Raw genomic sequence first — 13,362 nt, 5'->3', positions numbered from 1 at the left:
TTCCCTCTCTGACCTCCCCCACACACAGTGCCACAACGTGGTGAAATGGGTCACCCTGTACTGACGAATACCTAAGGCTCCGCCTCTTACAACATAACAGGAGCAACAGCTTACCTAAGACACAGAGGAAAACAAACGCAGGAGCCTGTCAAGATGAGGAGACAGAGAAGTATGGTCCAAAAGGGGGGACAGATCAAGGTTCCAGTGGGAGAACTAAGCGACGACGAGATAGCCAACCTAACAGATACAGAGTTCAAAACACTGGTGATAAAGATGTTCACAGGCTTGACAGATATGCTTAAGTACGGCAAACCCATCAGGGAAGAAGTGAAGGCTATGCTAAATGAAACGAAGGAAAATTCACACAAAAACAGTGGTGAAGGGAAGGAAACTGGGGTTCAAATCAGTGACTTTGAGCATTAAGGAGGAAAACAACAGTCAACAAGTACAGAATGAGGAAACAAGAATTGAAAAAACTGAGGAAAGGCTTAGGAACCTCTGGGACAACTTTAAACATGCCGACATCAGAATCACAGGAGTACCAGAAGAAGACGAGGAGCAAGAAATTGAAAACTTATGTGAGAAAATAATGAAGGAAAACTCCCCATATGTGGCGAAGGAAATAGACATACAAGTCCAGGAAGCACAGAGAGTCCCAAACAAGCTAGACTCCAAAAGGATCACACCAAGACTCATCATAGTTAAAATGCCAAAGGTTCAAGATAAAGAGAGAACCTTAAAAGTAGCAAGAGAAAAGCAGAGCATTACCTACAAAGGGGTACCTATAAGACTCTCAGCTGATTTCTCAAAAGAAACTTTGTAGGCAAGAAGGGACGGGCAAGAAGTACTCAATGTGATGAAAAGCAAGGACCTACAACCAAGACTACTCTACCCAACAAAGCTATCATTTAGAATGGAAGGGCAGATAAAGTGCTTCTCAGACAAGGTAAAGCTAAAAGAGTTCATCATCATCAAGCTGTTATTATATGAAATGTTAAAGGGACTTACTTAAGAAAAAGAAGATCAAAGTTATGAACATTAAAATGACAATAAACTCACAACTATCAACAACTGAATCTAAAAAATAAAAACAAAACCCAACTAAGCAAACCAGAATGGGGACAGAATCATAGGTATGGGGATCATTTGGAGGGTTATTAGCTGGGAGGGGGAAGGGGGAGAAATGAGGAAATGGTGCAGGGATTAAGAAGCATAATTTGGTTGGTACAAAATAGACAGGGGGAAGTTAAGAATAATATAGGAAAGGGTGAAGCCAAGGAACTTATATGCATGACCCATGGACATGAACTAAGGGGGACGGGATTGCTGGAGAGAAGGGGGGTACTGGGTGGAGGGGAGCAAAGGGGAAAAAATGGGACTACTGTAATAACAATCAATAAAACATACTTAAAAAAATAAAACATACTTTAAAAAAGAAATTCAATCTGCCCTGGCTGGTGTGGCTCAGTGGACTGAGTGCCAGCCTGTGAACCAAAGGGTCACTGGTTTGATTCCCAGTCAGGGCACATGCCTGGGTTGTGGGCCTAGTCCCCAGTTGGGGGCACGCAAGAGACAACCACACATTGATGTTTCTTCCCCTCTCTTCCTCCCTTACCCTCTCTCTAAAAAATAAATAATTTTTAAAAATCAGTCAGTGGATTCAGAGATGAAGTCCTATATTCTTTAGCATTTGACTGATGTGAAGACTAATTTTAGTCATGAAACCTTCAGGTTTTTTGTTTGTTTGTTTCACATTTCAATGACTTTTATATGTTTATTCAATAATATACAAGTTCTATATTTCAAAGGCTTAAATTTGGGTTTTATTGAGTTTTAAGCTGTATTTGTAAGTGGTAAGGAGAAGAGGCCAAGGAGAAGAGGAAAGAGGTCATGAAAAAATGCATTATTAAGATTAGTTGATGCCCTGTCCAGGTAGCTTCATTCGTTAGAGCACTGGGCCAATGCACCAAGGCTGTGGGTTCAATCCCCACTCAGAGCACATAAAAAAATCAATCAATGAATGCATGGATGGGTGGAACAACAAATTGATCTCTCTCCCTCTCTCCCCTCCCCTTCCTCTATCTAAAATCAATCAATAAAATTTTTTTTGAAAAGATTTGAACAGTTTTTGTCTTTGTGAACCTCGGGTGCTCCACTTGTATTAATCATAACGCAATGTTCATGCTATGCTACTAATTCACGCAAGGCCTTTTCCATTTTGTTATTCGTTTAATGGTATAAAGAGCCTGAGTATTTTCATACATTTTTTATCCAAAATTGAAATTATATTGTTTTTGCATCCACCACAATATGCCACCAGAACTACCGCCGTTTTTGAAACCTAACAATGTTAACTTGAACAGTTTTCCATAGCATAAAAATAGACAATTACAACATCATTTTAATATCCACCCGGTATTTCTGTGCCCTATCACATGGACCATAACTTATTTAACCAATCCTGTTCCATACTGTAGTATATTTGTTTATAGTGTATTGCTGTTATCAGTAGTAAAAGAAGTGTGAGTACGATTGTATGTACAGATCACAAGCCCATGAAACCTGCCCTGGAGACCAGAGATAAACTCGGGTCTAGCAATCTATATAGAGACCAGGAGTCGTCACCCAAAGGACTGACCACACCCCTCACCCTCCCAGGGAGTGAGGCCCAGAAGAGAGGGCCCAGGGGAATTAAGGGGACTCTAGACGGAGGACAGTTCGATGCACTTCTAAAGGAGTGAACCGAGGACGCGGAGGTGCAGCTTGGACCCTGGACCTTTGCGCCCGGCACCGCTGTCACTCAACCCACATCCTCCGCCCCCAGATTGGGCAAGTCCCAAACTCGGACTCACCCGAGTTATTCATAAACCTGGAGGAGCGGGTAGCAAACGGTGGACTTGCACATCCTAGCTAGGTAGCAGCCAATGACTGAGGGTCTAGGGAAGGTCTGCAAATCCTGGACGGCCAGAGGGAACTGTAGGTACCAGAGCAGCCCGCAGAGACCCACGGGTGTGTTAGGGAGCGTCTGTAAAGACCGCGAAGGAAGCCAGGGGTCCTCTAAAAAGTTATCAAAGGCTAAGGGGATATCTAGAAAGAGCGGTCCTCACAAGAACAAGGCTATCGGAAGCCCATAAGGGAGGATATGCAAGCCTGGGTCCCCGTCCGTGACGTAAACACACCCTATAGGCGCCGGCACCCCTTAAGGTAGGGCCACCTGAAGCAATGAACTAAAAAAGAAAGATTGGAATGGTGGTCGGGAGGCAGGTTACTGGGAGGGGTAGAAAGATGAGGCCCTCGGAGACCTTCTGAAACGTGCAGTCCATGAACTTTTAGGAACCTACAGCAAATTGTATCCTTTGCTAAGTCACCTCTCTGTACCGAACCACCAAACTTGTTTCGCTTTGTTTTTTTTTAAACTTATTTTGAAAACCCCACCCCTCAACCATTAATTGTAGTTCTGTCGTCCCCGATACCGGAAGCACCCGGTTCCCTACTTACTCCTCCCAACAATAGCTAAAGCCCTCCCTAGGTCTCGGGTTTTCTCCTCCCCTCACACCCATCATGCACTTTCTCCCTCCCATCTGTCAATCACCATGCCCAGCTGTCCAGTTAGCGGGCCAAAGGGGCGGTGCTGTTATGGGAGTCGCATGACGTCGACACTTCGCGGGCCTGGAAGCCGGGAGATGAGTGACGAGAGAGGCGCGTGACGGAGGAGCAGTTGGCCAGCGCTCTGGCGGCAGTCGGTGTAAACAAGGCCTCGTGCCCCGGCAGGTCCTGCGACTGCTCCTGGCTGGTGGGTGGTCTTGTGCTGGGCGATAACCGCAGGCTTCAGTGGGAGGGGCTTCTGGGCCTCTACCCTGCCTCCCTACCTTGGCGTACACACACCCCCCGCACACCACGTGGGCGTGAGGCTAGCAAGGAGGGGGTGTTAGGCCGAATTCTAACGTCATTGGTTGTTGCTGCTGCTGGCTTTCGCAAGGGAGAACTCTGATTGGTAGGTAAGGGGGGCGTCGGGGGTCTCTGAGTCCTAAGGCCTCTGATTGGTTAGATGAGATAAGCTAATGAGGAGCTTTCTTCCGCGAGGGGTTTTGATTGGGTCGGCTGGAGAGGTTACCGGGGAATCCACCCCCTCCAGGGACTTTGATAGGTGAGTTTGAGGTAGAAAACTGAGAAAGTCCTCTTCAAAGGATTCTCATTGGTGAGCTAGGGTAGTCCCCTAGGCTTCTCTCTTCTTTTTTTTTTTTTTTTTTTTTTTGCTTCGCAAGACTGGGGAAGGTTTGTGTCCTGAAGCGTTGGAGTTGCCACAGGCTAAAGAAAAAGGGATCTCCTTGGTCCCTATCTCAGGAGACCCTAGAATTTCTAGAGCAGGCTTTACTTTCACCAAACCCAAGGAGGTGACAGGAGGAGTCCCTGCACAAGGCTTAAGGATGCTGTGACCAGAAGATGGGATCCCGGAACAGCAGCAGCGCAGGAACTGGGTCCGGAGACTCCTCCGAGGGCTTGCCCCGGAGAGGGGCTGGCCGGCGTCGGAGTGAGGAAGAGGAAGAAGAGGATGAAGATGTGGATCTGGCCCAGGTACTGGCCTATCTCCTTCGCAGGTAACTTGCCCCCTGGTGTGTCCCCACCAGGTGCCACCACAGTCCTTGATCCCAACTCCAGGCCAGGAAGTTACAGAGGATAGGGGATGGGATTAGCCCAGGACAGCTGTTCTCTTTGAGAACAGCCTTTTCCGCTGGACACTCATAGCACTTAGCTCCATACCCAGTAGAAGTGATTCTTGCCTAGGGTCGCCATTCAACGCATCCTTGTGTTTGAGAGGACTGCTCAAGGGAGCCTTTCTAGCTATGACTACAGAAATATCATCTATTTTCCAAGTTAAAAAAAAAAATGGGACCCTGGTGGGAAAGGAGTGATGTGAGGGGGTGAACAGAAGAGTTGGAGAGGTGGATGTTGAACTTTAGTGAAGTTAATTACATGTGATATGAGGCCAAGTGGATTTGCTTGAAAAACAAGTTTAAATTAAGCTAAGTCTAACTTTGTTCTTGAAGAAAGAAAGCTTTAAGGAAAGTGATCACCTAGAAAGGGATAAAAATGACTTTGTTTCTTAGCTGTGGTTTTTTGAGAAGACAAGCTTGGGGATCCCTTGAGAATACTGTGTTCTATGCTGTACTCTTTGAGAAGAGGCTCGGAAGGAAATGCTCTCAGAATTTTTAGCTCTTTGGGACGTCAACTTAGTAGGTCTTGTCAACCTCCCTTACTTAACTTTGGGGTTCTCTACTCCAGCTGAAAGAGTGAGAAATTAGTCTTATAGGAGACTGCCAATAACAGCCAAGGTCAAGTTCCTCAGACCTTAATATGGGAACAGTATGAGGATTTGAGTACCAGTAGTCTAAGAGCTATTGACTCTAAATTTGGCTGGCTTGGGAAAGGGATCGTCCCCCTTTATCATGGGGGGGGGGGGTCTCTCCACAGGGGCCAAGTGAGGTTGGTGCAGGGAGGAGGTGCAGCAAATTTACAACTCATCCAGGCCCTCTCGGACTCGGAGGAAGAGCATGACAGTGCCTGGGATGGTCGTCTCGGGGACCGATACAACCCACCTGGTAAGAGAAAAGACAGACCAAGACCCTAACATCAGAAGGCTTTTATTGGGAAACCCTTTAAAAAATTTTTTTGGCAAAGAACAATAAATTAAATTGAAAGAAGATAAGATAATTCAGGGAATGAAGGAGTCCTTGCAGACCCAGTATATGCAGCCATGTTGAGTGGGCTTATGCATAATTCTGCTAACTGTCCTGTTGGACTCAAAGACCTAAGATAAAACTTATCCTTGTTCCTCACAGTGGATGCAACCCCTGACACCCGGGAGTTGGAATGCAATGAGATCAAGACGCAAGTGGAATTGGCCACAGGGCGGCTGGGGCTTAGGCGGTCAGCCCGGGAGCACAGCTTTCCTCAAATGCTGTACCAGGTAGGCCTCCACCTCCTGCCAGCCTGGCAGCAAGCCTATCAAGGTAGCCAGAAGCTCTGCCAGCCCCAGAGAAGAGGGAACTAAACTTTCCAAAGAAGCCTCAAGTGCTAGAGCTGGAGAGTTCTTAGCCAGCCTGCTTCAGAGTTTGGTGGGACATACTGTGTGTGGTATCCATTTCTGTAACAAGAGTAATAACTTTGGAGGAGGGGGCTTGGTGTGGCTGAAGTGACCCTGTGTTTCTGCTAGCAATATTCCCCAATCCCTTCCTTTAGAGAGAACGGGGACTCTGCCACCAGGGAAGCTTCTCCCTTGGAGAACAGTCTCGAGTGATGTCTCAGTGAGTATGGGGTTTATCTTCTGAATTTTGAAGGAATAGGTGTTAAAGGATCCTTAGGAGTATTAAGGTTATGGTAAGTGGGGTTGAAGCTTTGAGAGTAAACAAAGTGGAAAAGTATAGAAATTGAGAGGATAATAGAATGAATGAAAGAGGATTGTACCCAAAGCCAAAAGGGAATAACGTCCTTGTACTCACATCCATCTTTGTCAGGATTCTGCTAACCAAACACTCCTCATCCTGAGCTCCCCTTACCCTCACTTTCCCTCTTCTTCCCCAGCTTCTTGCCCAATGATCTGGGCTTCACTGATACCTACTCTCAGAAGGCTTTCTGTGGCATCTACAGTAAAGATGGTCAAATCTTCATGTCTGCTTGCCAAGGTACCAGACCCAGGTCCTATGAACTTCCCTAGAACAAGTAACAGTCCCTCTGGCTGAGGCTAAAAGGCCCAGCCCCTGACATAGAGATGCTTAGTCAGAACACATTCCTTAGATACACTGAGCGAGGTCTGATCTGGGGAGTGTTCAAGGACTGTATTCCCTAATTTTGCCTGGTCCCCACTTACACAGACCAGACAATCAGACTGTATGACTGCCGGTATGGCCGCTTTCATAAATTCAAGAGCATCAAGGCGCGGGATGTAGGCTGGAGTGTCCTGGATGTGGCCTTCACCCCTGATGGGAACCATTTCCTATACTCCAGCTGGTCTGATTACAGTGAGTATGCCCCAGACTTCCATTGTTTCTCCAGCCTGGGACCTGAGATCTCCAAACGCCCACCTCCTCTGTGCAGGACTCCATGCCTTCTCCTGGAAAGGTCACTCCCAGTGTCTTAACACCCTGGCCCTTTGTTCCATCTCCTCTCTAGCTTCACTCCCACCTGCCTTCCCCCAGCCCTGAAAGATTCTTGTTTCTCTTGCTTCTCTTAGTTCATATCTGCAACATCTACGGGGAGGGAGACACACACACTGCCCTGGATCTAAGGTACTGGCTTCCCTTCCTGGTCAGACTCATCAGAAACTTCTCAAGGAAGGCTCTCCAGGAGCAAACCTCTTGAACTGGAACTCCTGCTTAGAGGGAAAAGTACACTGGTTGCAAGTTTCTCTGTGTGGATTCTCGGGAGGGACCCACCCATCCTGTCAGCAGAGGACCAGGGTAAAATAGATGGTTGCAGGATTATTTCTGGGTTCTCCCTGAGGCAATCTACATTCTGATTCATGTTGGCAGGACTTATTTTCCCCTGAGAAGTGTGCCTTAAAACCCTCATCAAACTCTATGTGGATTAACAAAGGCTGAAGGGAAATGCACTTAACCAGCTCCTCCTTTGCTCTTTTCAGGCCAGATGAACGTCGCTTTGCTGTCTTCTCCATTGCTGTCTCCTCAGATGGAAGAGAAGTGCTAGGAGGGTGAGTGTTCATGGGAGATATTGCTCAGTTAATGAAATAGAGTCCTCCCAGAGACTGTACTGGATAACCAACCCTACCAGGCAGCTATGGAAAACAACCAGCCCTTTTCCAAGGTCAAGGGTTATGACTCGCTTTTCCTCTTGTTCCCCATTGCCCCAGAATGAGTTGGAAGGTCTCAAACCTCCTTACAAACATAGCTAACTCTTCAATCTCCTGTATAAGAAGAGAAAAGCGGCCCCAACTGGTGTGGCTCAGTGGATTGAGCACCAGCCTGCAAACCAAAAGACTGCTGGTTCAATTCCTAGTCAGAGCACATGCCTGGGTTGTGGGCCAGATCCCCAGTTGGGGGCAATGAGAGGCAGCTGATTGATGTATCTCTCACACATCAAGGTTTCTCTCCCTTTCTCCCTCCCTTCCCCCATCTCTAAAAATAAATAAATAAAATCTTTAAAAACAAGAAGAAGAGACAAGGATTTGCTCCTTAGTAGGAATTCACAACAGGAACTCTCTAGAGCACACACAGCATTTGTCCTCTTGGTCCTGGCTCCAGGACCCTGATTATCCCTTCCCTTGTAGGGCCAATGACGGCTGCCTGTATGTCTTTGATCGAGAACAGAACCGGCGCACCCTTCAGGTATTGCTCCTGAGACTTTGGCCTATTAGAAGACCCAGAAAGAGGTCCTAGATATCCTGGCCTCTTTCTCCCCTAGATTGAGTCCCATGAGGATGATGTGAATGCAGTGGCCTTTGCTGACATAAGCTCCCAAATCCTGTTCTCCGGGGGTGATGATGCCATCTGCAAAGTGTGGGATCGACGCACCATGCGAGAGGATGACCCCAAGCCTGTGGGTGCACTGGCCGGACATCAGGATGGCATCACCTTCATTGACAGCAAGGTGGGCAGGGAGGTAGCACCGCACAGCCAGGCTACTAAGATTCCAATTGTCCAGGAGAGGGTGTCAAAGTGGACTGGTGTGGGAACCTGCCCAGGGTCCTTATTGGCCAAGTTTGCAAGAGCTGAAGTTTAGGGAAGGGGCTTAAGCCAGGAAACACGAGATCCATTGGTCCCCAACACCGATAGGAACCAATGGAGCAGGGCGGGGCTTTCTGTACAAGAAGAGTAGAAGATAGTTAATCCAGGATAGAATGGAAACCTAGCCAGTACCATGGGCAAAGAAGGGAAAGCCTAACCCAGGGATGGGATCTGGAGTGGAAAACCAACATGAGCCCATCTGGATGAGGAAAGAGGCAAACAAAATCAGTTAACTAGAATTTTTACCCCTCAGCTGGAGAAGGGAGGTGGACTGACAGCACTGACATTTGCACACTCTGACACTTCGTTATCCATCTTGGGATTTACAGGGTGATGCCCGGTATCTGATCTCCAACTCCAAAGATCAGACCATCAAACTCTGGGATATCCGGCGCTTTTCTAGCCGGGAGGGCATGGAAGCCTCACGCCAGGCTGCCACACAGCAAAACTGGGACTACCGCTGGCAGCAGGTGCCCAAAAAAGGTGAGAGTGGCAGGTAGAGCCTGAGATCTGGAGAGTGATGAGTCAGGGGTGGTAGTTAAAATATTTATCCCCTGGAGAGGCCTGTCATGGCCATAGTGAATATGGCAATAGCTGGAGCTGAGTCCTGGAGTCCTTCCCCAACACCCCTTTGCCAGGTATTAACTCTTTGTTTGCTGAACCATGGGGAGAGCCAGGGGTTGCCAGGGTTTGGGGCTGAGGACCACTCTGAACTAACCAATACAAAAGTATTTCGGTATCTTAACAATAAGCAGGAGGCCCAGCTGATTGTTAGGTTGGGGAAAAGCCACCAGTTGGGGATTGGAAAGATTATTGTCTGTTAGCATCAGTCTTTGCTAAGGACTAGTGATTTGGGAGAATCCAGATGCCTAACCTCAGGCTCTCCCTGTACCCCTACCCAGCCTGGCGGAAGCTGAAGCTCCCAGGGGACAGCTCCTTGATGACCTACAGGGGCCATGGGGTACTGCACACCCTCATCCGATGCCGATTCTCCCCCACCCATAGCACCGGCCAGCAGTTCATCTACAGTGGCTGCTCTACTGGCAAAGTGGTTGGTAAGGCTTGTGTCAGAACAGGGAAGGAAGGGCAGGAAAGTTTCTCAGGCATTCTACCTCTAACTACCAGTGACCACCTTAAAAAACTCAGTGACATCTACAAGTGGAATTTAATTTAGCTTGGAGCAAGGGAGGCTTAAACAGAAAAACAAAATATTCTATTCATCAGCATTTTAAATTAAGACAAGGAACATTGAATTCTAGGCAGTAAATGTAATAGATTACCAAAAATAAACTCAGTTCTATTTTATAGTCAGTGTGGCTCAGTGGATTGAGCACTGGCCTGCAAACCAAAGGGTCCCTGGTTTGATTCCCAGTCAGGGCACATGCCTGGGTTGCAGGCCAGGTTCCCAGTTGAGGGCATGTGAGAGGCAACTGACTGATGTATCTCTCACACATCAAAGTTTCTCTCCCTCTCTTTCTCCCTCCCTCCCTCTCTCTCTCAAACTAAATAAATAAAATCTTGAAAGAGAATGCAGATGAAAGGTAGGAGGGAACAGAAGTAAAAAAGAATGACACAAAAAGATAACAGCAAGTAGGACATACAGCCACTGAAGCAGGAGGAATGCACAAACACAGCTACATCTATAAGGATCCTAAAACTGCACTCAGATGGAGACCCATCCAGAAAGAGAGAAAGGTGTGCCCCATCCAAAAACAACAGGTTCATGTGCCTGAGTAAACATCCATTGCTCGCTTTTGTGGTGCTATCCATATCTTGTGGGGTTTTTAAAAAATCCATGGGGTTATTAAAAAATCTTCACCTGAGGGCATGTTTATTGATTTTAGGGAGAGAGAGAGAGAGAAAAGAGAGAAATATCAGTTGGATGCCTCCCATATGTGCCCTGACTTGGGATTGAACCAGCAGCCTTTTGGTGCATGGGACAATGCTCCAATCAACTGAGCCACCCAACCAGGGCCAGATCTTAAGAGCTGTTTAGAAAATTGTTGCTAAAAACGTTAAAGCCACATTGCATTGTCTTAAGTGTAGACATTACGAAATATCCAAGTTCTGCTAGACCATACCCTCAATCTGAGATAGGGAAATGGAAAAAGAAACTGAGAAATAACCTTGTCCTCTGCTGTGGGTTTTGTTCTCCTGGGAAAGGGGAAAGTTACCTGAGAGGCAGGTAAGCGGTGTTGCTCAGCAAGAGACGAGGGGTGGCTAGAAGGTCCTGTGGCAGCCCCTCTCCACTCTCGCCTTTCTTGAACAGTGTACAACCTCCTCAGTGGGCACATTGTGAAGAAGCTGACCAACCACAAGGCCTGTGTGCGTGATGTCAGTTGGCACCCCTTTGAGGAGAAGATTGTCAGCAGTTCGGTGAGATTGCAATGGATAGGGGAGGCCAGTGCATGTCTGGGACTTGGACCTTCGGAGGGGGCAGCACCCCCTGACTACTTGCCACCTTCTTCCCTGCAGTGGGACGGGAACCTGCGTCTGTGGCAGTACCGCCAGGCTGAGTACTTCAAGGATGACATGCCAGAGTCCGAGGAATGCCCCAGCGCTCCTGCCTCAGTGCCCCACCCCTCTTCAGCCTTTTCCTCGCCCCAGTAGATCTGACCTCCAGCTCATACATGGCTGAGCCTCTTGATAAGCCCTCTGTCTTCTCTTCCCTTTCTCCCTTCTGGGGGAATCTTTGGGGAATTGTTGGCATTGGATAGGGAGAAACCAAAGCCCAGGCTTTCAGGGCCCTAACTGAGCCCTGGAAAATCCTGCTGGTGGGTCTCCCCACATACTCACACCCCATTCAGCTTGGTTCTCGATCTCTGGCCAGGATTTGGCAAGACTGCCATAACCTGGGGCATGGCCCTCGTTAGTAAGAGAACTGTCCTGAGTTCTTAATCATGTTTGGATGTTACATGTTAGCTGCTAGAGTAGATGCCTGGGGCCAGGTCTGAACTGAGCCGTCGGCCAGGCCCATTGCCCAGGCCTTCACGTTAAGGATTAGACTGGCTGATCAGAGGACCAGGCATGCTGGCCTTTCTTCCAGATGTCCTGATGGACAGAGCTGTAGCACTCTCAGAGAGGGTGGGATGGGTAAGGCATGTCTTGAGCAGCCTCCTGGGGTGGGAATTATGTCATTTCTCTCCTGTATCTGGGTCTTTGGGGTGTGGCAGGCAGTGCTGTGGCTCCATGTGGCCTCACACAGGGAAGGCCCTCCCACCCAGAATGTTCCGTCTTGCAGAGGCCAGCAGCTTCAAAGAGGGATGTTGAAGTAGGACTCGCTTGTCCTCTCACTGACTTTGGCTCCCTCAATAAACTCTCTGTGGAAACCTGGCTCAGTGTCTTCTCTGTCTCTCTTTTTCCTGTCAAGTCTTTTATCTTCTCACTTCAAGAAAGTAGTTTCCACAAAGCCTTCAGCTGTGCTCCTCTATGGGAAGAAAACACCCCTTTGATTCCCCAAGATGTAGGGAAATACCAAAAATCATTTATTAACTGAACTTTTCAATAGGTAGTCCCTCGCCAACCTCAGAAACTTCCCAGCAAGTAGAAATCAGGAGAGCAGGAAATAAGCACATTTTAGACCAGCACACTTGCATCGGCTCTGTTCTGGAGCTGGTCCAGCCTACAAGAAAAAGTAGTCCTGAGCCAGAGACAGCCTTGTGGGCACTGATGCCAGGCCCCATCTGGGCACTTCACCCTCCCAGTCACCCCTTGTGCAGAGTGAGGAAGTGGAGACGTGCAGAGGTCAGGCAGCATGGCCCCAGAGCAGACCTGTGGTGTGGTCAGTAGGAAAGCTCGGGTTCACATCCAGCTCTGATCCATCTTTGTCCACACTTCACTATCTCCAAGGCAATTTTCAAACCAGGATACACACCCACAGGAGCTCCCAAAGACACAGCAAGGGGGAAGAGAATTATCAGGCTCCAAGTGCTCTGCCTAGTATGAAACTCCTTTCCCTCTGGCTCTTTTCATTTCCACTCTGCCACATCACCCGAGAGGCCACCCACCTCACCCAGAACCCGTACTTACCTCCAAGGGTGCCCAAGTTAGAAGCAACTTAAAACTATTAGTGTCCTCAAAGCTCTGTTTAACCAAGGCCCTGAAGGCCACTCATTCTTTTCATTAAGAGATGTGTTTCCCATACAATTTTAGTTTATTATCAAAATGTGTGAAATGTTTGTTGTACTAATACATTTTATACTACTAACAATTATACAAATTCAATCCAGAAGAAAAATTTTTAGTTTTTAGAGCTTTATGAACACAAGAAGTGTTCTGAAAATTAAATTTCAAATTATGTATATACTTTTCTTTTTTGCAGTGAAGTGTGATCAATAAAAGACTTTCAAGAATTAAAACAGGCCCCGGCTGATGTGGCCAGTTAATTGGGCATTGTCCCGCAAAGCAAAAGATTGCCAGTTCAATTTCCAGTCAAAGCACATGCCTAGGTTATGGGTTTGGTCCCTGGTTGGGGCTGATTGATGTTTCTCTCTCATTGATGTTTCTCTTCCTCTCTCCCTCCCACCCCCTGAAAAGAGAGAGAAGGAAAGAAGGAAGAAAGGAAAGAGAAAGAACATTAGGATAAGCTCTTCAGGGGAAGTAGAATGGCAATATAATTTCT

At 47.5% G+C, this 13,362-nt stretch overlaps 1 protein-coding gene across 2 annotated transcripts; it reads left to right on the top strand.

Moving 5' to 3' along the window:
• The first annotated feature begins 4,153 nt into the window (after positions 1–4,153).
• Positions 4,154–12,074, top strand: DCAF11 (DDB1 and CUL4 associated factor 11). Of its 2 annotated transcripts, none has more exons than XM_090270238.1 (14): positions 4,154–4,598; positions 5,473–5,600; positions 5,841–5,968; positions 6,241–6,305; positions 6,583–6,683; positions 6,873–7,019; positions 7,232–7,286; positions 7,640–7,708; positions 8,285–8,342; positions 8,419–8,604; positions 9,071–9,224; positions 9,644–9,796; positions 11,011–11,117; positions 11,217–12,074. In XM_090270238.1, the coding sequence occupies exons 1-14, from the start codon at positions 4,444–4,446 to the stop codon at positions 11,349–11,351; spliced, it is 1,641 nt and encodes a 546-aa protein (XP_090126364.1). In that variant the 5' UTR covers positions 4,154–4,443; the 3' UTR covers positions 11,352–12,074. The 2 variants fall into 2 exon arrangements, with proteins under 2 accessions (XP_090126364.1, XP_090126365.1); XM_090270239.1 differs by having other exon boundaries at positions 4,486–4,575.
• The last annotated feature ends 1,288 nt before the right edge of the window (positions 12,075–13,362 follow it).

The sequence above is a fragment of the Furipterus horrens genome, unplaced genomic scaffold (assembly GCF_987537825.1).
Source record: "Furipterus horrens unplaced genomic scaffold, mFurHor1.1.pri manual_scaffold_3, whole genome shotgun sequence".
Taxonomy (NCBI): Eukaryota; Metazoa; Chordata; class Mammalia; order Chiroptera; family Furipteridae; genus Furipterus; species Furipterus horrens.
Note: the sequence above shows the minus strand (reverse complement) of the source record. Positions and strands in the feature narration are given on the sequence as shown.